At 29.2% G+C, this 24,776-nt stretch overlaps 2 protein-coding genes across 5 annotated transcripts in view; one reads left to right on the forward strand and one right to left on the reverse strand.

The window, feature by feature from the left end:
• LOC129910059 (centrosomal protein of 162 kDa) overlaps positions 1 to 24,776 on the reverse strand; it is a 72,998-nt gene that overhangs the window by 21,111 nt on the left and 27,111 nt on the right. The gene's annotated exons all lie outside the window — the stretch shown is intronic.
• On the forward strand, positions 1,429 to 24,092 carry LOC129910064 (carboxypeptidase B-like). Its single transcript, XM_055987312.1, has 6 exons — positions 1,429 to 1,861; positions 7,908 to 8,096; positions 22,863 to 23,004; positions 23,086 to 23,238; positions 23,290 to 23,662; positions 23,732 to 24,092. Exons 1-6 carry the CDS (start codon positions 1,540 to 1,542, stop codon positions 23,981 to 23,983), a joined length of 1,431 nt encoding a protein of 476 aa, XP_055843287.1. The 5' UTR covers positions 1,429 to 1,539; the 3' UTR covers positions 23,984 to 24,092.

Raw genomic sequence — 24,776 nt, forward strand, 5'->3', positions numbered from 1 at the left:
TTGAATCAAAGTAGCACACTTTAAATCAAAGTTGTTCACACATTTAATCAAAGTTGTTCATACATTAAAAAAAATAAAAAAATAAAACTGGCATCCGCTGGGGATCGAACCTGCTATACCTGCGTTGACAAGCTTGTGCTTTACCACTGTGCCATCTCACTTATAAAAATTGATGTGACAAACTGTAAGTTAAGCACAGGACGATTTTTTAGAAAATTAATGAATATATTTTTCACCATTGATTCAATGTAGAACGGATTAAAAATTACTATGCGTTTTTTCTCTGGGTGTATAGACATGGACGATATAAATATTTTGAGCTGAAACAATACGCTTTCAGATGATATAAAATTAATATAGGTTGTCATATAAAAAACATTTATTTAAAGGAGATAGAATAAAAAATAGGTAGATTTTTTTTGAAAGAAATTTTTTTTAAGGTTTCACTTCTACCACGTGTGAATTGCACACATGACTTTTTTTTTCGTTAAGACTTTATTTAAATAATGGTTTTTAAATAAAACCGCACGAGTTTGATTTTAAAATTTTAGTTTTCTACCCAAAATCTTTCTCAAAAAAAGTAGAGTCGAATTGGGTTGATTTTAAGTTGGTTTTTCATTCATTGAATATTCTTTGGTAAAGAAATATAAACACACATTGTTAAAAATGGTGGGGAAATTAGTATTAACGGTGTTTAAGTGAAAAAATCGATAAGACATCAACTCGTTTAGAGTTTTCAAAATTTTAATATACGATTTTTTTTTCGATTTCTATTTTTTTTAAATATATTTTTATACATATTCACTTAATACAAAGTTCTTAAAATTTTTTAAAAATATTTTTAAACAAGGAAGATACGTATATCATATTTTGTAAGATCATATCCCAAAAAACTATGAAATATATAAAAAAAAAAAACCAAAAAGGTTTCCGGCTTTAAATCGTTTTGTTCTTATTAATGGTATATGAAATATTTATATGACACCGTCATAACTAAAAATATTAGCACCTGATTAGAGCATGCATTTTTCATATTTTAAAAATAAAATTTACCGGCTTTCAATAGGCTTAAATATTGTTCTTTCTGTTATTTGATTCTTTCTTTCTATTAACAACTCTATAGGACTGATTTGACCGTTAGAAATTTAAAATAAACATCTAACGATAAGATTTGCATCCAAACAAAGACAAATTTTAATGAACAAAACCACACTTGTTGTGGGCATTTTTCACTATCTCAAAGCTAGCTACAACTATTAAGAGAAAGAAAAGAAAGGTGACTTACACTGACCCGCCCCTCAAAAAAAAAAAAGATACAATGATGCAAAAGATATAGCAGAGCTAGCTTAAGCTATAGAGACTACGACTAGTTCCCCACACCACATGCAAATTATCACTCTCAAAGCTCCGCGTTGTTGTTGTCGTCGTCATTTATTTATTTTCGTGTACACAAATTGATTGTTTATAAAATAAAGTATAAAAGTCGCAGCCTATTTTGTCACCATGTCTCATTAGGTTTTCAGCTGGAATCTTGCAAAGATGAACAGCTCCAAAGTTATCGTTACTGGTGCACCGCGGTTTGTGATCTCGCGATCGCTGGTTTTTATATTGTGTTCACTATGCATAGCTAAAACGGTTGTAGCTGCAGGTATATCAATGGATCGGACATTAGGCGAAAGTGGATACGCCAACGAAAATACCGACCTGAGCCTTGAAAGTCGCAAAGTAGAGCCAGCAGAGATAAGTGAAGAGGAGGACTTTATACCACAACTGAGAAGATACGATGGAGCTCAAGTTTGGAGAATTGTAGTTCAAAATGACCAAGAGAAACAAGCTGCTGAAGAACTTTTAGAAAAATACGGTAAGTAGCAAATTTTTGTATAATGTTATGATAATGTGTAAAGTGTGACTTTGTATATGGTTTTATTTTGAATTTTAATGACTTCTCTGATACGCGACGCTATATGAATTGCAAATGAGTGTTTGACAAAAGAAAGTGAAACTATGTGAGGCGGGTTAAATAATTTGTTAAAAAAAAAAAAATGTTTGCGTAGATTGTGTAACAAACAAATTCGAATTTATGCAATGAGAAAGTGTTTATACGTTTGTTGTTTGAGATTTAAATAATCTTTGGAATTTAAAGGATAATTTGCATTATTCTTTGTTTTGATTTTGTTTTTCTTAGGATTAAATTAAGTTACTTAACTTTAAACCAAATTTAATATTCGGGACAGAGAAAAAAAGTTTCAGTGTTAGTAGATATTTGTAGCTGATAATGCACAAAGAAGACAAAAAGTCAAGTATTTGTAGTCAGATAAACGCACATCCTTGTTTCAATGGCAGAGATTATTTAATCCTAAATTTCAATTGGCAGCCTATATATTGTTGTTGCGAAAGCATTTATTTCACTCACAGCTTTAATTTTTTTTCTGGTTTTTTATCCATCCTCAAAATTTAACCAAAACATTAGATTGGACTGTTGATAAGTTCCTCAATATATTTTGCTTCTAATTGAATTGAAATTTGAAAGAATAATAGACTAATTGAAAATTTTTGGGAGAAATACGGTGTCATTCATTGAGTAAAATAATTTACAAGAATAATAGCAAGACAAAATTCGGCTTCTTCTTAGAGAATTCAAAAAAAACACTTTGAGTCCGTGTAGTAAGGTGCGTTATCAAATTCGCATGATGGTGTTACTGTGTAAGTTTTTCATTAGCCGTGCAACTTCTGTTGAGAAGCTCCAAATAAAAAAAAAAAAAATTCATGTGTGCCATTCACACGTGGTTCAAGTGAAACCTTAAAAAATCATTTTTCTTGAAAAAAAAAAAATTGCACCATTAAAAAGCTTACAAATTTTCCTGAAGAATAAAGGCATACTTAAATTTTTACAATGCGCAAAAACTATAAACATAATTTATTCAAAACAATCATTTTTCATGAAAAAAAAATCTTTTTTTTCTTTTAACCCAATTTTTTAAAATGACAACCTATAACAAATTCTATATCATCTGAAAGCTTATCATTAAACCTTTTATATGACGATTCAATCATATTTCTACGATATCTACAAAAGAAGTAAGATTTTTTTTAAAGTCAACCAGGTCAAAATTTCAAACTGATATTACGGTACTTCCTACACTGGTGACTGGGTCATGGGCAACAGGTGTTTTGAAGTATTTTTCAAGTTTTTCAATTTAAGATTGTGTAATTTGTGTAGCACTTTTCGTTATGTGTGATATATCAAATGAAAGGTAATATTATCAGCATGCGTATTAAAGTTAATTTAAATTTGTATGTGCTCCAGATCAAAAGATAAAACGTTGTGTTTAGAAAAACAACATCTTTTCACCGTTATCTCAGGATTTTCAATTTGAAATTAGGTAATTGAAATTTTGAAAAATAATAGTTTATTTTATTACCTACCTACAGTATAAATTTCATTCATCTATGTGTTAAAGCAAAAAAGTTATAATCGATTAATTTTTCATGTCGCTTTTTCGTTTCATCTTGTTTCAAATCACTACGATACTAAAGAAGTTTTCACTTCAAAAAAACTTTTTCTATTAATTATAAAAATAAGAAAAGCTATAAGAGCATAAAGTAAAATTTTAGAGATCAAAATATTGTTGGCAAGCAATGGTACCCACACTGAAAGAATTTGACATGAATCTATTACAATTCTTATCAACTTCCCCTTGGAATTCTATTTGTCCACGTTTCGAGGTCCTAAGAATCGAAATTCGTCACAGTGTAAATTCGTCTGTGTGTCCGAATGTCAGTTTTGTTAAAATCATAATCAAAACTATATAACAAATGTTCATACATTTCGAAAAAAGCTCATTACTTAAAGAAAAGAAAATTACATAAGTTTCAATATAATAGTAAATGTAAAATGAACTTCACTGAATTGTATCGAGTAACCTCAAATTTACGTGAGACAAAACAATTGCAACGGTATTTCATTCAAAGCCTTTCATATCACCTTCTGCAATTCTAACCTTTTCTAGATTAATTTTGCACTTGACGATCTTGTGTAGATTTTTTTTTTTGGTTTAAAATCAAGTGACAGCAGTGAGCAATACATAAAATACGTTAATGACTGAGAATGAATATAATTTAACTTTTTTAACCCTCTGTAGGCACACCTTTTTTGCGAATTTGGTTTATACTTTTTCATGGCACTAGAACTTTTTTCGGTCTCACTATTTTATTGATGTAGAATTTTCCGATTAATTCGAATACTGTATTCACAATTCAAAAAGAATGTATTTTCACCCTTACCTATAAAGACACTTTTCTGTGACCACTTTTCATTTTTGTCCTGCCAAATTCGCACCCGTGTGCCGACAGAGGGTTAAACGTCATAAGTAGCTGAAAGAACAAATAATGATATCTAATTTTATTGAACCATAATGACTCAAAAAGTAGGTAACTGATTAGAATTTAAAACCATTCAGTTGATTTGAAAAAAAAAAATATTTCCTACATCGAATTCGTATTATAGGTACGGTGACCATCCGTCCCGGTTTATCCGGGACTGTCCCGTATTTCTATAGCTTGTCCCGGGTTTTTATTTAAGAAACCCGGGACGTATAAGTGTGCCGTTTTTTACAATCTGTCCCGTTTTTGTCCCGTATTTGTACATTCTCCGATTTTTGTATTCAAAATTTTAAATACTTTTTATGGATAACAAGAATACAGTGGTTGGGAAATAAAAGTTTCCTCTAATTTTTCAGATAAAATCAATAATTTTAAAATAAAAATAAAGATAAAATCAATAATTTTAAAAACTTTTCGTCAAATAGGTACCCAGTTTCAGCTTATTTTTGTTAAAAAAAAGTTTTTTTTTTCTCAATAATGAACAATACGAATAAAGAAACCAGCTTCTTTTAAGAGCTTTCAAGGATAGGTATATTAAAAGATTAATTAAAATTTAAGACTTCACAATTTCAAAATCATATAAAATAAAAGCTAAAAAAAAAACAGGGGTCAAATCGTCGCATACGTTAACGAGTAACTCGTTAACGAAATCTGTTCATTTGGCATGATATCATACGTACAGCAAACGACTTCGTATTCAACTGAACGGAATGTCATTCGTTTGGTTTGAAGCTTTCGAACAAATTGTTAATGGGTTCAAAAAGTAATGAAAATATAAGAATATCTTATTTTAAAAATAATCAAACTGTTTGAAATCACGAAAACATACATTAGGGCATATATTAACAAAATAAAATTTCACCAAAAGAGTTCAAAGCACCAGCACCAACCCCCAATGATTTAAGAAAAAAATAATTCCTCAAATTAGAATTATATGAAAAAAAAAATTTGATTTTAAAACTAAAACGACGTGATTAGCCAAAAAAAAATAATAAAACTCTTAAAATGTATAAAAAAAAATTCTTGTCAAAAGTGGGATTCGAACCCATGTCATTTACGCTCCCATATCTTTAGAAGGGAACATTGTTTTTTGAGTCAGGCGCCTCAGACCACTCGGCCATCCTCGCATAGGGGTCGACGAAGTCAAATTTGTCAGCAATTATGTTTTGGCCTATGCAGTTGTACATTCTACCAAAAATTTCGTTCTGTTTTCTAACGTATGTCGTCATCCCAATCGCTGTGCTCGTTTAATGTATCACGAAATTATCTTTCGTACGCTTGAGGTTTCGTCAACGGATGCGACGATTTGGCCCCAGCTCTCACGATTTTGATTAACAAAAATATTTTTTAACAGCAGAACCGTTTTTTTGATTTCTGACTATTTTGTAACCGACTTAATTGATTTCAACGAAAATGTTACCCATACCTACAAACGTTTACCTGGATATCAAAACTAGGAATAATTAAGAAAATTAATTCATAGGTGATTCATTTGAATATCAAAATCATGTTTTTATGATTTTAAAAACCATTTCTACCATTTGTGCCATTTCTTATAAAATAAGATTAAAATTATTTGTGTATGCCTAATTTCATAAAAGGCTTAAATACATTTTGTTTTCTTTAGTTTTGAGTTTGTTACGTTGTTGACCTTTTGTTATTTCTTTCTTTTTATAAATTATCTTATAATAATTATATAAAGTTTAAAGATTTTATAAAATTAATTTTTTTGTCCCGGGTTTAGCTGCCAGAAATATGGTCACCGTAATTATAGGTACCTATCATGAAAACAGACAATTTTTTGCTATTCTGAAAAAAGTTTGAACATTTTTTATTTTTTTTTTAATCGTTTGCATTTGCAAACTTAATACCCTCATTGGACTTTGTTTTGGAATTTTTGAATGATTTGTGTATTTGTTTCCTTTGTACAACCCCATAATTGGATTCCATAGGTCCAAACAGGTTTTAGCATTTTGAATTGGGTTCTTAGGGTTTGTTCTTTGTTTATGGCAGTTATCGATCAGCAGCAACAAGCTAAAATCGGATTTCTATAGTTTTTTTTTTTATCTTTTTGAGTTAAGAATTAGATGTTCCAAAATCAATAGAGCTTTTCCAAAAAAAAAAAAAACAAAATCTGGTTACCAAAATCTTTTGAGCCGTTTTCGAAAGTAAAATGTCGACTGTTAAAAAGTATTTGGGGTTAAGAACACCAAACAATATTAAATACATTTTCACATTTGCATTTACATTTACAAGTTCTTAACTCATTGCATTGGTTTAAAAACAGTGTTATAAACTGGTTGCAAAAAAAGATTAAAATTGACTGGGAACCAGTTTTAAATCATTATATTTTCACTTAATTCTGAGCTTTGTTCAAATATCGATGAAATGGTAAGTAAGTTTGAAATCATTGATGATTAGTTGCAAGCAAAATGTTCATTGCGAATTCAAAAGTATTTTTAAATGAATTGCTATTTCCTTTAAAATGCTTTGAAGTTGATTGCAAATTAGTTTTTAAATGATTTCAAATTAGTTGTAATTTGATGGCAAACTATTTTCAAACTGGTTGTAAGCAAGAATCAAATCGATTTCACAGTAGTTTAAAATATAGATTAAACATTACTTCAAATTAACTTGTTAACTAATTTTCCATCGATTTCGAATTAATTGCAAATCGTTTGCGAACAGCAGAAACTTTTTTGAACAGTAAGATCAAATTTACAATCAGGCAAAATGTCATTACTTTGACACAATTCTTTTCCAATTTGAAACCCTCGCAAGAGTTATTTTTGTATTTCTTTTTATTCACTTAAAAACCCACCAGATTGTCTAAAGTGATTTATTACAAGTGATGAAAGGACGTCAGTAGGTACAAAGAAATTCAAGGACAATAAACCAACATTTTTCCACGAAACAACTCTTTTTATAGAAATTCAATTTCATATGAAATTTAGCTGCAAAACAAAAACCATAATATTCACTTCAGTCATTCTACCCAAGTTAAACTGAATCAAAATTGCATTCAAAATTAATTCCAACAAAATAGTCGCAAACAAAAACTAAAAAATAAAAAAGGCATCACTTTTCTCTCCACAAAAGTTTCATTTATTATTTATCTCGCTTTCTGAAGCTCGAACGTATAAAATTTATCTCGAGAATATCATTTCATAAAAAAAGCAACAGAGCACACTACGAGCAGGAGAAAATGAAGCCTTTTCTGCCTGGCAGTAGTTTGATATGTGCAGCAGCAGCAGCTGTGTAGTACCACTCACTGTCTCATCAACTACCCCCTCATCTATAGGTCATTATGTCAAGAAGTAGCAATAGGAAAAAAAAAAGAAATAACCTGGTTACAAAGAATATACCACCCACACTCACTCATAAATTGCAAAAATATTTGTAGGTTAGGATAAATTATTTATGCCGTCGTCGTCACACATTGATCAATCTTTACACATTTTCCATTTTCTTTTTCTTCTACAATCAATCATCAAAACCATTTGATTTTTTTTTTTTTTTTGCAGATGGACAAGTTTGGAAAGAGGTAAAAGCTGAGGTAGACTACTTGTTGAAGCCAAGTGTCCTAACTGAAGCCGAAGAATATTTGCAAACAGCAAATCTCTCAAGAATCATTCTAATTGACAATTTACAAAAAGTCATCGAAGCCGAAAACCCACCCATGGAAGAAATCGAAAATCTACAAAATCGAAAGGGTAAGTTTTTTTCTTACCCTTATAAGAGTCTTCGTATATGAATGGAATAGTTTTTTTGGGGAGAAGTTGGATATTCGATAGCTTTTATGGCAAGAGAACATGAAAGTTTTTTTTTTCTTCTGAAATATAATCAGCAGCCTAGAGGGTGCATGTTGAATTATCAAAATTTGTTTTATGTAATTTTGCTGCCAATTTTCTAAACGACCGAAACGGCATATGCATGATAATGGCCGCAGCAATAAAAGTTCTATAAAAGCAAACTTTTGGCTTCTATTAAAAATGATTTTCAACCAATCATTGGGGGGTATTCTGTTTTGTTAACAATGACAATAAAGGTGACGGCGGCGCTATGAAAAGGGGGGGGGGGCGAGGGAGATTATAAGAACCGTGAAAACAAACACCTTAAGAAACAATTCGTTTTGATAGTTTTGAGGTTACAATGACGTTGGCAATTGGCATGTCATGAATAAAACAAAAGACAGTAGGCAGGAAGGTAATGTTACATTGTGTAAATTGTGGATTCAAAATCGATCGATAAATGAATAAATAAGGATAAGCTTTGATGTTAACGTTAGCAGATGATTGCCATCTTTGATTATACAACTTGTTACAGAAAAAAAAAAAACATTTTGAAGGTTAAAATGGCAATAATAGGTTTCTGTATTTTTGGTCTCCTAAAGATAACCCTTAAATTTATTTTTAGTGCTTAATAGCACTGTGATGTTTTTTTGAACTTATTTTGTAGCAAGCAAGACATACCTACTAGGGTGGGTCAAAAAAATCAAAATTCTTTTTTTTGATTTGGTACTTCGAAAAATCGATTGCTCTAGAATATACACCCCAAATATGAGCTCTTAATATTAATGGGAAGGTCCTCCGCTTCGCAATTTTCCATTTTTACATTAAGCTTCTACTAAAAAAAATTATTTTTTTTTAAATCTACTTTTTAGCAAATTTCTTTACATATTCTTGCAGGAAATTGAACACTCTACAAAAAAGGCCTTGTACATTTTTTTCGTTTATCTAACCGTTTTATAGATATTTGAGGTCCAAAAATCGAGAAAATCTTTAAAAATTCGTTTTTTGTTCTTAATTTTGTAACAAATTGAAAAATTATAATAATCACATGCGCAAGACATATTCTTGTAGGAAATAGATCGTTCCACAAAAAAGGTTTTAGTAACTTTTTTCATTAATCTAACCATTCTAAAGATATTCGAGGTCAAATTTAAAAAAAAATTATAAAAACATTTTTTACTTTTCAAAATTTTCTAATTCACTGAAAATTCTTTATTTTCAAATTAACAATATATATTCTTGTAGGGGCTTAAACATTCTATGAAAAATTCCTTAGAATCAAATTGATTGCTTTAACCGTTTAAAAGATAATCGTATCCAAATCGCAATGCATACGAGTTGGATATGAATATTTACTAAACGGTTAGAGCAATCAATTTGACTCCAGGGAATTTTTTATAGAACGTTTAAGCCCCTACAAGAATATATCTAGTCTATTCGAAAATAATGAATTTTTAGTGAATTAAAAAATTTTGAAAAGTAAAAAATGTTTTTATAATTTTTTTAAATTTGAGCTCGAATATCTTTAGAATGGTTAGATTAATGAAAAAAGTTATTAAGATCTTTGTTGTGGAACAATCTATTTCCTACAAGAATATGTCTTGCGCGTGTGATTATTATAATTTTTCAGTTTGTTACAAAATTAAGAACAAAAAACGAATTTTTAAAGATTTTCTCGATTTTTGGACCTCAAATATCTATTAAACGGTTAGATAAACGAAAAAAGTGTACAAGGCCTTTTTTGTAGAGCGTTCAATTTCCTACAAGAATATGTAAAGAAATTTGCTAAAAAATAGATTTTTAAAAAAATTATTTTTTTTTTAGTAGAAGCTTGATGTAAAAATGGAAAATTGCGAAGCGGAGAACCTTCCCATTAATATTAAGAGCTCATATTTGGTGTGTATATTCTAGAGGTGTCTAGCCTCGATTTTTTTTTACCCACCCTAATACCAACATATGTGCGTCAGGTTTTTGAGATATTTTGCAAATGATGGTTTTTATTTAGACCTCGTATTTTTTTGCTACCCAAAACCTAAAAACCAAATTTTGCTCTAGAGTTTGGATGGTGTGAAATACAGGTCTGCATGAATCCATTCATTTAATGGCGGGGAGTAGTTGTTAAAATATCAATTGAAAAAAAAAATGCATTCGAAATTAAAAAAAAAAAAAAAACAAAATTTATTGCCAATTAAATTCATACAGTTTTGGCTATTTGACCAGACATTAGGTTCAATATAATAGTTAAAATAGATAATGGTAGTCAAATAGCCAAAATTTTAAGAAATTCGAAGAATATTTTTAAAAATATTTAAAATTCACATTTTGTATTAAATTTTTTTTTTAATGCAGAAAAATATTTTTATTTGCAATACAATTTTTATTTTCAATGCAAATATTTTTCATTTACATTTTTTTTTATGCAAAATTTTTTTGTTTGCAAATTAAAACTCCTATTAACAATCCTATTAACTTGATCCTTTTATCAGAAACTGCATAATTATTATACTTTTACATATGCACCCCACTTCTTCAAAACATTAATTTGTATGAAAATTCAATAAAAAATAAGTTTTTCATGAAAATTCAATATTCCATAGTTAATTCTTTTTTTTTTTTTTTTTTGATTTTCATACGATGTATAAAATATAATATAAGGAGTTCAAACCAGAAATGTGCTGTCGGCTTTTTTTTTAAACTATTTGAAAGCTTACAAAAAATTATTTAACTGAAAAAAATTTGTTTTTCAGGTTTATTTTTAAAAAGAATTAAATTATTTGCAACTATACCTAACAAACTATACCTAACTATGTTTTTTTTGCGTACAGCCTTTGTTTAAAAATAAAAACAGGACAAATCTTTTGTATTTCATTTGTTGTAAAGGGGGAATTCTGAATATGCAAAGACTGATTGAATGATAATAAAATAAGTGTCATTAGTCATTCTTCTGGTGAATTGCACACTAAGGCAAAGGAGTTGATTCAGATAGTGCATTTTTGTTCAACAACAAAAAAAATACAATGTAGTTTGCAACACACGTATACAAATGTACTTTTAATTTACAAAAAAAAATAATGACATCCTTTGTCTTTTTTTGTCGTATCCTTCTTCAAATTCAAAGTATGTTAAACTCTGTAAAAAGATATGTCAATCCATGAAAAATTTAAAATGAAAAAGAAAAATAGTGTTAAATTCCCATTTTTTGTAATAAGAAAATCGTTACAGCAGTTTTTTTTTTATAAATAATAATAATAATAAAATTATGAATCATATTTGTTGTAAGGGAAACACGACAGATAGTTGCGGGAATAATGAAAATAGTCTTAATTATACTCAGAAAACGTTTGCTACACATTTGCTTCCCAATTCAGCAAAAGCGTTTTTAACTCATGAAGTATTTTTAACTGCTTTTTAAGTACATACTTTAAGACTTTGCTTACAGCCAGGGGCGTACACTCCCTTGGGGCAAGCAGGGCGGTGCCCCGGGGACCCCGACCGACCCCAGGGCCCCCACTGGAGACAATGCAGAACATTAAACTGTTAGCATAAATTGAGCTACGAATACAAATAAAATGTATTTGAATCACTTCGGATACAAGGGAGACAAATTATGTGATTCAGTGTAATGTATGATGCATTGGTAGCCACACAATAATATTGATTTCAAAAAAGGTTGCCCCAGGGGCCCCAAAAAAATAAACTGCTTTTTTGAAAGAAAAATTATAATTTTATCTTAGGGCCCCAAAAAATATTTCTTGAAAAATCTTTGCAACCACAAATAATACATTAGGGGCCCCAAAAAAGCAAAAAAAGTTTTGTTAATGGCATACTAAATATTACTTCAAGTCAATACATTAGGGGCCCCAAAAAAGCAAACAACTTCAGACCAGGGGCCGTAAAAGCCTTTACTTCAGGGCGTAAAAAAATTAAATTAAAAAAAAATTGCTTTTTAAATTAAATTACTTAAATATTACTTTAGGGAATAATTTTTTAGGAACCCCATTAGTTGAGAGGCAATCAAATATTAATTTGGGGGCCCCAAAATCTATTACTAAGGAGCCCAAAAATATTCATCAATTTTTCTGATGGCATGACAAATATTATTTGAGGATCCTGAAAAGCTATTACTTCGGTAATTTAAAACAACCAAATGGAAAATTAAATATCAATTCAGGGGCCCCGATATAAATACATCAGGGCCCAAAATAAAAACATTACGTTATTGGTGATGGCATTCCGAATATTACTTCAGAACAGAGGCCCCAATACCTATTAATTCTTAGCTCCAAACAAAATTATATTATATTTTAAGGGCCTCTAAGCACTTAATTTTGAGGCCCCAAAATAATTTTTTAAGGGGCCCCAAAAGAAATAAACTATGTTTGATAATGGAAAATCAAATACATATTACTTCAGAACTGAGGCCCCAAGAACTATCAATTCTAAGCTAAAAAAAATTTTATTTTAGGGGTCTCTAAATATTTAATTTTGGGGGCCCCTAGTACAAGTATTTACTACTTTTATAATAGACATTTTAAGTAAGTATAGCAAAATCCATTACGAACATATTAAGACATTAAAATAAACCTAAAAATATATAAGCCATACATTGTATCTAAGGGGCCCCACACATATCAAAGGGGCCCCAAAATTTAGTCTTGCCCCTGGGCCCGGTGACTCAACGTACGCCACTGCTTACAGCCTTAAAAAATTCTACTTTAACCTTACGACTTGAAGAAATTAAAAATGGAAATAAAAGATGTTAAAAATTGTTATGACTTCAAAACCTTCCTAATATGTCTGAAATACATATACCACACACACGGACTCTTTAATTGCACCCATGTAAACATAAATGCCTTTGAAAGACGAAATTACATCGATTTTAAAAAGCTTAACCTTGACAGTAGTGTCTGTGTCATTAAAAAACATCAGAACTTTAACGCATTGAAATTCTTTTGGTGAAATAATTATTACCCTCGAATATTGAATATGAAAGAAGCTTGAGATGAAAAACATCTTCTTCAAAAATAAAAATTTTTAAAATAAAATTTTCCATCTGATTAAATTTGAAATGCTGAACGAAATAAATCTGAGTCTTAACCTAATTCACATCAATAATATTGATGTAAGAGTTTTCCACATAAACGGTCTATTGAACAATTAGGTAGGTTCTTTTTTAAAAATCCGGATTAACATAAAACACAAACATAAATAATTCGAGCCAAAAAGAATACACAAAAAAAAAAATAAGAGATCTTTCGTTGTTGGTTGAGTCATCATATTTTTTTTTCCTTTGTAGGTTTGAAAAAAAAGAAAAAAAATACTCATGTTATTATGCTCTTCAAAACCACAAACTCTTTAACAATGCACACAAAGTTGGAAAAAATAAAACCATACACATTTCCGCTTACCCAAAAACACAAAAAAAAAGTTTTCAATGGGGTGTACAGCAGTGGATGTGTACGGATTTGTTTTTACAATTTATAGTGTTGTGATTTTTCAGTTTTTACATGTTGTATATACTTGTGCTATAGGAAATTTTTAAATGATACTGCAGAGTTAATTCGTTTGTCATTAAGAGCTTTATAAGATCAACCATGATATACCACATGGATTAAATGATTTCAACGCATTTTATTTACATAATTTTTTTTTTGTATTTATTGAAATACATTTTTAAATTATTTTTGTTTTAACCCTTTCGGTACCAGCGTTACTCTCAGTAGCATATCTTTAAAAATTCGTAAAAAATATTCCATTAAATAATTTTTTAGGTTTCGATGGCTTAATTTAAAGATAATAGTGCCTAGATTCTGGATTAGTACAAAAAGTTAGTCAAATATCATACGTTTAATTTTTTTTTATCGAAAAAGGGACTAAAATCCACATTTTTTTTTTTTTTTACAAAAAAAATTTTTTTTTATACATATACACTCCTTTTCATCAGAATAGGTACACAACTTTTCAAATTTTCATTAATCGTTTGTCGCCAATAGTAGTGCGTGACCTAATAAGGTTTTATTGTTTTTTGGTAGTTTAAGATGTTAGGTAAAGCAACGGCTAAAATTATTTCAAAATGGACCATAACTTTCCCATTGTTTTTCTGGTAAAGTATTTTTTGAGGAAAAATTAACTTATTTCTTTCTTCATCAGAATAGGTACACCCTTGTTATTTAAAATGGATTTCGGGCAAATTTACCATTAAAACAAATAACTGGACTTTCCTAAGTGTAATTTAATAATCATACTACCATTTTGAAAAGCATGGGTGGGTTAAAATCGCTAAATTTTGGCGAAAACACCTTAAGAAATAAAACAAATAAAGAAAGATCCACCAATACTGGTATGGTTAAAAAAATTACGAATTGTGAATATGCTCTATCCAGACTTCAGATAAAAACATTCTGGGGGTAAAAAAAATGAATGGTTGTAAAAAAAAAAATGCAAAAAAAACACTCTTGGCAGAGTAAATTTTTACATGTGCTACCAGTTTTGGTGGATTAACGACAAGAATAAAAGTGAAAAACAGTTGTTATTTGTAATTTTAGGACAGTAAATAGAATGGTCATTAGTCCCAATCTTCTAAAATGGCTGAATTTTGAAAAGACACCATCACTAAACCAAGAACAGAATTGTATTCGTTTAAGGTTTTTGAAATCCCTAACCACATGAAAAGTTGAGTGGTATTTCTGTTATTTTTGGATCAACGAACATTTAATTTTGATGTCCTTGGTGAGTTAAACTATCAGTTTAACATTCTGCGAAAGGAGAAACCATTTTGAGACCAACTTCATTGTTAAAAAAGAAGTGTTAAGGCATGGAAGAAAGTAATCTTCTACGATAATACAAATAATGAATTTTAAACGTGAAGAATGGTCACAATTATTTGTAAAAGCATATTCAAGAAACTTTTCCTTAATTCTCTAGTATTTGTGAACTAGTATTCTGAATTTTTTAACAGGACCACGCCTCCTACCACAAAAAATACTCTGTAAAATATTGGGAGGAAGTGCAAATTTAGAAAGTACTTGAGTATCTACCATAGAAAACAACCCTGAACCTTGTTGAAAATGTTTGGAAATGGCTAGCCCGTACTGATGAAATTTGTGAGAGTCGATTTTAAGACAAAAATATTTCCTAACCCACCATTTAACAATTTAGGGAAGAGATTCAGATAGATTGCATAGAGAGATTTAACAATGCAAATCCTGGACAGTTTCGTTATTTTTTTATGAATAAAAACGCCACTATACAAAAAATAAAATAATTAAAATTCATTTTTAAGAAGAACTTGATTCAAATTCATTTCATGGACTACTTTGACATCATTCTCTATGTGTACTATTCTGATGAAACAAAAAACAAGAAAATAACTACACGTTTTGAATTATTTTTTTTGCTGATTCTGCTAACATCTTAAACAATGACTTGACACCAAAAAATTATTATTTTTCCTACACTGTAAGGAAAAAAGGAATACTGAACATTTGAAAAGTTGTGTACCTATTCTGATGAAAAGGAGTGTATATGGTCATAATTTTGAAAAAAAAAATAGAAAAAATGTTAATCCAGAAAGTGTTTTTGGCTCAAAAGAAATAGCATACATTATTGTTCTATATAAAAAGTTATTTTCTCAGTTGTCCGACTTTTTTTTTTGTGGTATATTTTACTTACATGAGAATAACACATTAGTTTTGCTATTTACCTATTATTTTGGAACATAACTTTTTGCTATTCATATTTCTTAATTGTGATGTTTTTGACACGATAATACTGAAAAAACATTTTTTAATACTGATTTTCATAGCTTGGGTTCGAAAGGGTTAATAGAAAGGTTATTCACGATTTTTGTTTTTATAAGGATTTGGAGGTTATTTTTCTTTTAATTTTTAAAGTAAATTTCTAATATTTTGAAATATTTTAAGTAAAATGATTTCAGTAACATTTCATGTTTTGTGTGACAAATTTTATTTTATGACTTTAGATTCTTGGACGACTTCAGATAAAAGTTAGCCATTAAAACTATTCAATTTTATATTTAATAAGAGCTATTACAATTATTGAACTATAGACTTTTATATCAGAACTAAAAACAATGGTTTATTTATTTTTAACATTTATAAGAATCACTTAACAACGTATTAATTTATCAACGGAAAGGAAGAATGAAATATAAGAAGACTTTGTGGTTTAATTGCAAAGATTCAAGTTGCATTTTATGTAAACATAATATGTTTAGTTTATGCTTTAAATTTACATCCCAACTATTTATATGCCTAATTTTAACTATATGCGGTAGTAAAATACGCACCAGTGAGTTTATATCATCCAAACTATTTTCTGTGGTGGAAGATAATTCTTTTTTGGCTTCTCATAGGTGTTTGAACTATTGCAAAAGCATTTGATTTATACAAATCATCGATTGAGATGATTTTACTATGCCACACAGTGGTGCCTTTGGTGGTTTATGGCGTCAAAATTCATTTGCACGGCCATTACTTGATGAAATCTCATGAAATTTGCCACACTGAAGGATATTTATATGGAGAATACGAAAAAGCGACGTCACGTTTTTGAGATAGAAGAAGTTCAAAATAAATTTTTACCTAAGAAAAGTGACGTCATACATTTTTTTTCGACTTCAAATTTGAACTCAGAATATTAAAATCTTTTAGAAAAGTATATGTTAATTTACCGAAAAAATAAATTCTCAGTTTTATTGAACATTGAAATTTTTCATTATATGTACATATCATGCTTTCTAATATTTACTTAAAAACATAGTTGGCAACCATATAACCCCAAAATATTCAATTTTTTTATGAAACATCAATGGAAGAATAGAAAAGGTTCTTTTTTTAAGAAAATATCCATGAAATAGCTTAATAAGAGGTCTAAAAGTCTGTTTTACTAATTTGGCACTTTTTGGACTTTATTTTCAAAATGTTTGATTTTTTTTTAATGTACTATTTTGAAAAAGAAAATTCTGTTTAACCCTTAACTATAGTGGTGGGTCCAGGGGACCCACATCAACTTTTAAAAAGTTAATAAAAACCGTTGAAAATGAATTTTCTCTTTTTTTTTTTTATTTTTTTATTTTTTTTTAAATTGTTATCTTTTGATGCTTAAAAACAAAATTTATAAAAAAATTCAATTTTGTATTTTATTTTATCATTTCAAAACACCACAAATTTTCACCACTATAGTTAAGGGTTAAAGGCTTATTCAGTCCGCCATTTTGAATAATTAAAAAAGTTGCCAGCTTTTTCGTACTCTCCATACATATATTCTTCATTGTGTCAAATTTCATGATATTTCGTCAAGAAATGGCTGTGCAAATTAATTTTGACGCCAAAATGCAGCAAATGCACCACTGTGTACCAGTTCGTGTCGGTAAAAAGTATTATGTTCGGACATAAATTTTATACTTACACAAACATTATAATAACAAAGAATAGGCAAATAAAGACTTAAATTTTGCTTTTTTTTAGTTTTTAAATACACCATAAAATCAGAAACAAAAATTATGGCCTATGGGTCTAGTCATTCATAGGTAGAAGTTGGGGGTTCGGGGAGCAGAGTATTAAGTGGACTTTTGACACTATAGACTATACTGCTTCTGGTTTTCTATTTGAGAGGATGATTTCTCCCCTTTTGGACATCGAAAGACATATAACACATTCTGCATTCAATGTCGCATTGGACGAACCATGGTCGGAGAGAACAAGTGCACTAATCTTCTTCTGTCTCTGAACCATAAAAATATAATCCTCAACTCTAAAGCGACGAAGTACCTACATCTGAATATTTCCGTATTTTTTTGGCATTTGTCTTTCAGTTGGAATGAATCAGTCCCCTCCTCTTGGAAAAATTAACGGCCACATATCGTTTTTCATCTTAGCTTAGACAAATTCCGAACACTTAATTTTTAGTTTCTCTTCAATCGAAACAAAGTACTTGAATGTTCCTGTGGGGAGAGAATTATAAACTCGAACAGAAAGAAAAAATAAAGAGATGGAAATACTAAAACAATATGCTGGAAGGCAAATATGCGACAATGCATTCCTTTTCAAACCAAATTCTCCTTTGATTCTAAAATACCTAAATATTTACCTATTTTTTCTTGCTTTTAAATTAAAAGTTCTTAGAAAATAATCTCGAAATCCGATTTTTATGTTTTTTTTTTTTATTAAAAAAAACTGAAATGTTAAAGTGATCTATATTATCGCCTCTTTTAGGGTGAAGATGGTATTTTATAAAAGTTTGTCGTCAAACAGAAAAAAAAAAATATAATTTGAGCACAACGAAAATGTTTCAATATCATTATTAGGGTGCTTCTTAAAAATCAATTTTCGACATTTTAATGGGACACCACAATTCAAAGTTTTGAAAAATACACCAAATTTTGTTTTTTTTCCCAAAATTTTAAAATTTGTTATCAGAATTAATTAATTTGATAAAAAATACAGCGGAATAAAAATTTTTGAATATTTTTGAATGCGACATTTTTTTTGATTTATTCTGTAGAATAGCTAACTGAGTGATCTTTCTTAATTGAAAAATTCAATGTTTTTATCTGATTGTTTATGAGCCTAATATCTTTATTCGTCGAACAGTTAACTGACTGTTTATTAAAAGATTGAAAAATCGGGTCTTAAGCGTAGATACTTTGTAGGTATTGTAACAAAAAGTTTTTTTTTGAAATTGATCTTTTTTTTTACTTAAATCTTTAGTGTATGGTAGCGACCCCTAAATTTTAATATTAAAATCGGAAAAAAATACCATATACTATGCTTATATGGTAGAACATAATGCAGGGGCGTCCCATTAAAAAATCGGAAAAATTTTTCGACCATATAAGAAGCACCCTAATCATTATATTACATTTTCTAACCAGAAGTCCATTCTTTTAGTTAAATAAAGTCTATTTTATTAAATAAACAATTTCAAAGACAATAATTGCTTACAACTCAGAAATTTGAAAAGTTACAAAATTTAAGAATACAAATTGAAAATGAATTATGTACAATTATTTTTCGAAAAGTAAAAAATGTTTTGTTCACAAAAATGTTCGTATTTTTAACAAAATAAAATCTATATAGGACAAAGTTCATAAACTAACTTCGAATACTCTCTTTGAAGATACTTTTTTTGAAAGCAAAGAGCAATAATTCTAAATAGTCTAAGGAAAGAGTACAGTTCAACCTGTTTAACAATTGTCATGTGACGGCAAGATGCACTCTAAAATTCATACTTTAAGTGGATTGATGGCAAGTATTAAACCATCTTGTATAAAAAAAATTATTAAAATTGTAACCAAGCTTTAACCTTTTTAATATTGCTCTTTCAAACCTGACATAATCTATACGTGGAACTTTAATAAAACAAATTTATATACTAATTGGTAAACTTTCAAGGGGGCTTAATTTTTTTTAAAGTATTGAGTTATAGGCAAAACCTGTTGACATAAATTATCAAATTTTAAAACTCCCCAAAAGAGTTACAAGAAAAAAGTTGTTTTTTACTTTTTTTGAGAAAAACCTTTCAATGAAACAATTTCAAAAATATTTTTAAAATATTAAAAAATAAAATGCGAGACTGGTGGCCGATATAATTTTCAACTTAATCTCGCAATGTAGGACGATATCTGCACATTAAAATTGAGGAAAATTCGTGTACGGGGACTGTTTATTGGACAGACACTTAATATAAAGACTTCAATAGATCTCATTCATTTTTGCATTAATAAAAACTACGATTTTTTTTAGAATCCATTTGGAATAACTTTTGTCTTCATTAACTTTAACTAAAAAAAAACTTTTATTTAATTAATTTAGGAAGGGAGCGTATCGGAATCCCGCTTTTTAAAATCCCGTTTTTCGAAAATCCCGAAAAAAAAGTTTCAAAATCCCGTTTTCTAAAATACCGCTTTTTTAAATCCCGTTTTCTGAAATCCCGCATTTTAAAATCCCGTCAAATCCCGAAAATCACGATTTTTTTACCAAATACATGCTTAATTCACAAATAAAAAAATCATGAGAAATAGACAAAAAATTAGTAAAACTGATTTTTTGCCCACACAATATGTACCTTCAACACATTATGAAAACGGTATTTCTTTTATAAAAATATAAAGCCTTAAATTGAGTTCACAAGTAAAAGAAATTTCATTTATTTAAATATCAAAATTGTTGAAATGCATCCAAATATAAGTTGAAATATATTTAAATGAAATTTCTTTTGATTATGTAGTGTGTACTTAATTTAAGGTGTTGTGATCATTTTATGTTATTATTAATCTATGGGATTATCACGATTTGATTGTTCTTCTGAAACTTTAAAGTAAATATTAGTTCGTTAATTGATTTCTTTTTAGTATCACATTCCTTACTTTTTCTTATTTTTTTATATATTATATTTTTTGTTAAAGCTTTTAATTAAATGCGTTTAGAACAATGTCTCATTTTTTAATTTGTTTTAGTATCCCGATTTTGCAAGCAAAACTAGTTGTTTTATTTTCAAAAATCACGCGATTTTTTAAAATAAAACAACTAGTTTTGCTTGCAAAATCGGGATAATAAAAAACTGGATTATAAAAATCGGGATTTTAAAAAGCGGGATTATAAAAAGCGGGATAATGAAAAACGGGATTTTAAAAGCGGGATTTTAAAAGCGGGATTTTAAAAAACGGGAATGTAAAAAGCGGGATATCGAACCCAACCCATTTAGGAAGTCAATACAAGTATAAACAGACAAACAATATTCCAGCACTGGTTTTTTTTTGTATAATTAATCAATACTTAACTACACTGAACCAAATCCTTTCGTAACTACAACGAAAAAATTCGTTGAGACAAAGAAAATTTAATTAATTTTCAGCCGATGAAAAATTTAATTGGCTCAACGAAATGGCTTTCATACGTTATTGAAGAACTTCATCAATTAACCTATATATATATTTCGGGAGTTATTGGCATTTGAAAAAAAGTCGAAAAAATGGTCACCCTGTGACGGTTTTTCATGTGCTGTGACTACAAATCTTAATTTTTCTCATTTTTTTCTTTTGTTACGGAACCTTGAATAACCCTGCTATCAAATGCATTCAAAAATTTTAACTCAGCTGCATCAGTTTTAAAGAAAATATTACTTTTTTACCCAACTTAGTACTAAAAAATTTTACATGACTCTAATTCAATGAGCCGTAGTGTAAAAAAAATGCACTATGACGTTTCGGCAAGTTGCCTTAAAAGTTGGTGTGTTAAATTCTCTTTTCAAAATGGTACAACATTGTACCTGCGAATTTGGCAGGAAAAAACTGAAAAGTGGGCACAAAAAAGTGTCTTTATAAGGGTGAAAATACATTTTTTTGGAATTGTGAATACAGTATTCGAATTCCTCGGAAAATTCTTCATCAATTTCATATATGATTCTCCATAAAATAGTGAGACCGAAAAAAGTTCTAGCGCCATAAAAAGCATAAACCAAATTCGCAAAAAAGAGGTGTGCCTACAGAGGGTTAACGAAAGCTTTCGTATTTTAATGAAATTTTTCCAACAAAAAATTGGCATTTGTCCCGGTGGAACTCACTTGGACTCATGTTTTTCATCATTAAAACAGAAATGCACCCAAATCTACTTTTTTTTTTTGTAAGGCAACGATTTTTTTTCGTAACTGATGTATTTTTTCATAAGCCAAAGAAGAATTTTCATAAGACAATTATTTATTATTTATTTTCATAAACTTATGAAGATTTTCGTTAGTTAATGTTGAATTTCATAAGTTAATGAATTTTTTCGTTACTTAGGTAATTAAAACTTTGATAAATTAAGCTAAAAATTCTTATTTTTATTCTTTAAAATGAGTATGAAATTTTTCGTTAAGTGATGAATCTTTTCATTAAATTGGATTTTTTGGCACTAGATAGGGAGAAAAAGTGTATGAAATGTTTTCATTAATTGATGAAGGTTTTCATATTACGAAAAATTACATATTTTCGTTGAGCCAACGAAAGTTTCGTTGGGCCAACGAAAATGTAGTGTATGAAACGATTTTCGTAATTTTACGAAATTTATTATTTTCAGTGTACTTCCTCCATTAACTTAAAAAGTTTATTCTAAAACTTTTCACCATACATACATAAGTAAACAAGTTAATTAACTTTAACAACACAAAAAACAAACTTTCTGATACCAAATGTGTATAGGTTCCATTGTTCAAGGACTTAAGTCTTAAACAGTCAAACTTAAACCAACTCTCTTTGAAAAATTAAAAAGAAAACTTTCCGTCCAACTTAAAAAAACATCAAAACAAACATTTTTAACATTCAGCTTGTGTTGTTTTTTTCTATAAAAAGTTAACTCAGGTCATGGTTGGGTCATGAAAACGCAACTAACCAAACAAAACCATTCAACAGACAACCACGTAGTAAAAAAAAGCATTGTTATGTCGATATTTCCCCCCTTGAATATCAAATATCACATTCAAACAATTGGAAAAGTGTTTTTCAAAATTGTTCAATTAAACACCAAACAATGGGTCTTCTAAATTTTCGTCACGGTTGAAAGGCCACGTATTTTGTTTCCCCCCATTTATATATTGCATTCAAAATAGCTCCCCTTTTTTAAGTGCTAATCGAACACGCATTTCATATTTTCTTATTTGTTTTTTCTTTTTTTCTTTTCTTTTAAGGACACCGCCTAACATGGAAGGCATACCATCGTTTAGACGATATTTATGGTTTCGTTGACTACTTGGCTAAAACATATCCAGACTTGTGTACAGTTGAGACAATTGGCTACTCACTTCAAAAACGCCCACTCAAGCTTCTCAAGTATGAATATTTCTTTTCTTCAAATCGATTAATTCAATGAGTCCTTTTGATATCCTTTTTCAAAATTTATTTTTATTTTAGAGTATCAAATGGAAATGCTGAAAATTCCGCCATTTGGATTGACGCTGGCATTCATGCCAGAGAATGGATTGGCCCCGCTGCAGTGACATATGCTCTAAACAATATTGTCGAAGGATGGGATGACCTCCCTGCTTATATGAGAAACGTCGATTGGTAAAGTTTGATGCACAATTAAGAAAGAAAAAACTAATTTTGATTCTTTAGGTATTTTTATGTTATGGCAAATCCCGATGGATATGAATACACTCACACAACCGACAGAATGTGGCGTAAAAATCGACGCACATCAGGCAGACAATGTCCGGGGGTGGATTTGAATCGTAATTTTGGATATGCTTGGGGTGGAAAGGGTACATCGGCAGCTCCATGTTCGGAAGTCTTCCGTGGGCAAAAGTCTTTCTCGGAACCCGAGTCGATGGCTATTGCTGGTTTTATAACTAAACAACCGAAGGGATTTTTCAAGGCATATTTAACGTTCCACAGTTACGGACAGTATATTTTGTATCCATGGGGACATGATTCAATTTTAACTACAGATTCAAGTGATTTGGATCGTGTGGCACGTGAGGCAGCAACGGTAAGAAGAATTTTCAATTTTTTCAATCTTATAATCGTCTATAAAAATGTATTCATATTTTTTTTTTAGAAAATCTCTCGGTCCAGTAGTACTAGATATACAGTCGGTTCATCAGCACGAACTTTGTATCCTGCTGCAGGTGGGTCGGATGATTGGGCTAAAGGTGTTGCCGGAATTAAATATTCATATACAATTGAAATGGGCGACACAGGTCGTTATGGATTTGTTTTGCCAGCTAGTTTGATTGAGAAGAATGCTAAAGATGGTTACGTGTTTGTGGAGACAGTAGCAAGGACTGTGACCAAAAAGCGCAGTATTTAAAGTTTACATAATAATTAAAGCAATATAGTGTAAAATATTAATTTATTTTTGAATTGAAATTAAGTTTAAGTTAACAGAGATGTGATGATAAAAGTTTGTTTTTAATTTATTTATTTATACATTTAACATTCATTAACAAAAAAAAATAAAGTTTTAATAGAAAAAGAAAATTCTGTTATTATTAAATTATTAATTATAAAATTTAAAGTAATGAGAAGAAGAAAATGCAAGCACAGAAAATAGTGTTTTTGTATTGTGAACATTTTAAATAGATTCAATACAAATATTCTAAACTATGAAAAAGCTGAAAGTTTTTATATGTTTTTTGGTAGCTAAAACTGAATCCGAATTTCGTTGTACTCGATCAAGTCAGGTTTTTTGAATATTGAATATTTTAATTCAAACGGCGTAATTTCAAAATCATTAAAAATATTTCAAAGCCAACATTTTCATTTTTTTTTTTTTTTTGTATTTTTAGTTGCCTTCACAATTTTAATAAGTTCTTTCTGCAATATCAGTCATTTTCTATGATTTATTTAAAATATAAAAGATAAATATAAACAACAACAAACAAAATTTCAAACAAAACCGTTGTCATCGAACCGTTTTCTTGATTTCTGACATTTTTATAAACCATGTAGGAAAGCGTTTTAAGTAAACTTAAACTAAGCAAAATTTTTAAAAATATCAATTTGGACTTTTAAACCGTATAATTTTCAGTTAGTACCTAAATGGTTAAAAAAAAAAGCAGGTTTTACTATTCAGTCAGTGATTAAATTAGAGTCACTGTGGT

Source organism: Episyrphus balteatus, chromosome 2 (assembly GCF_945859705.1).
Source record: "Episyrphus balteatus chromosome 2, idEpiBalt1.1, whole genome shotgun sequence".
In the NCBI taxonomy this organism is placed as follows: Eukaryota; Metazoa; Arthropoda; class Insecta; order Diptera; family Syrphidae; genus Episyrphus; species Episyrphus balteatus.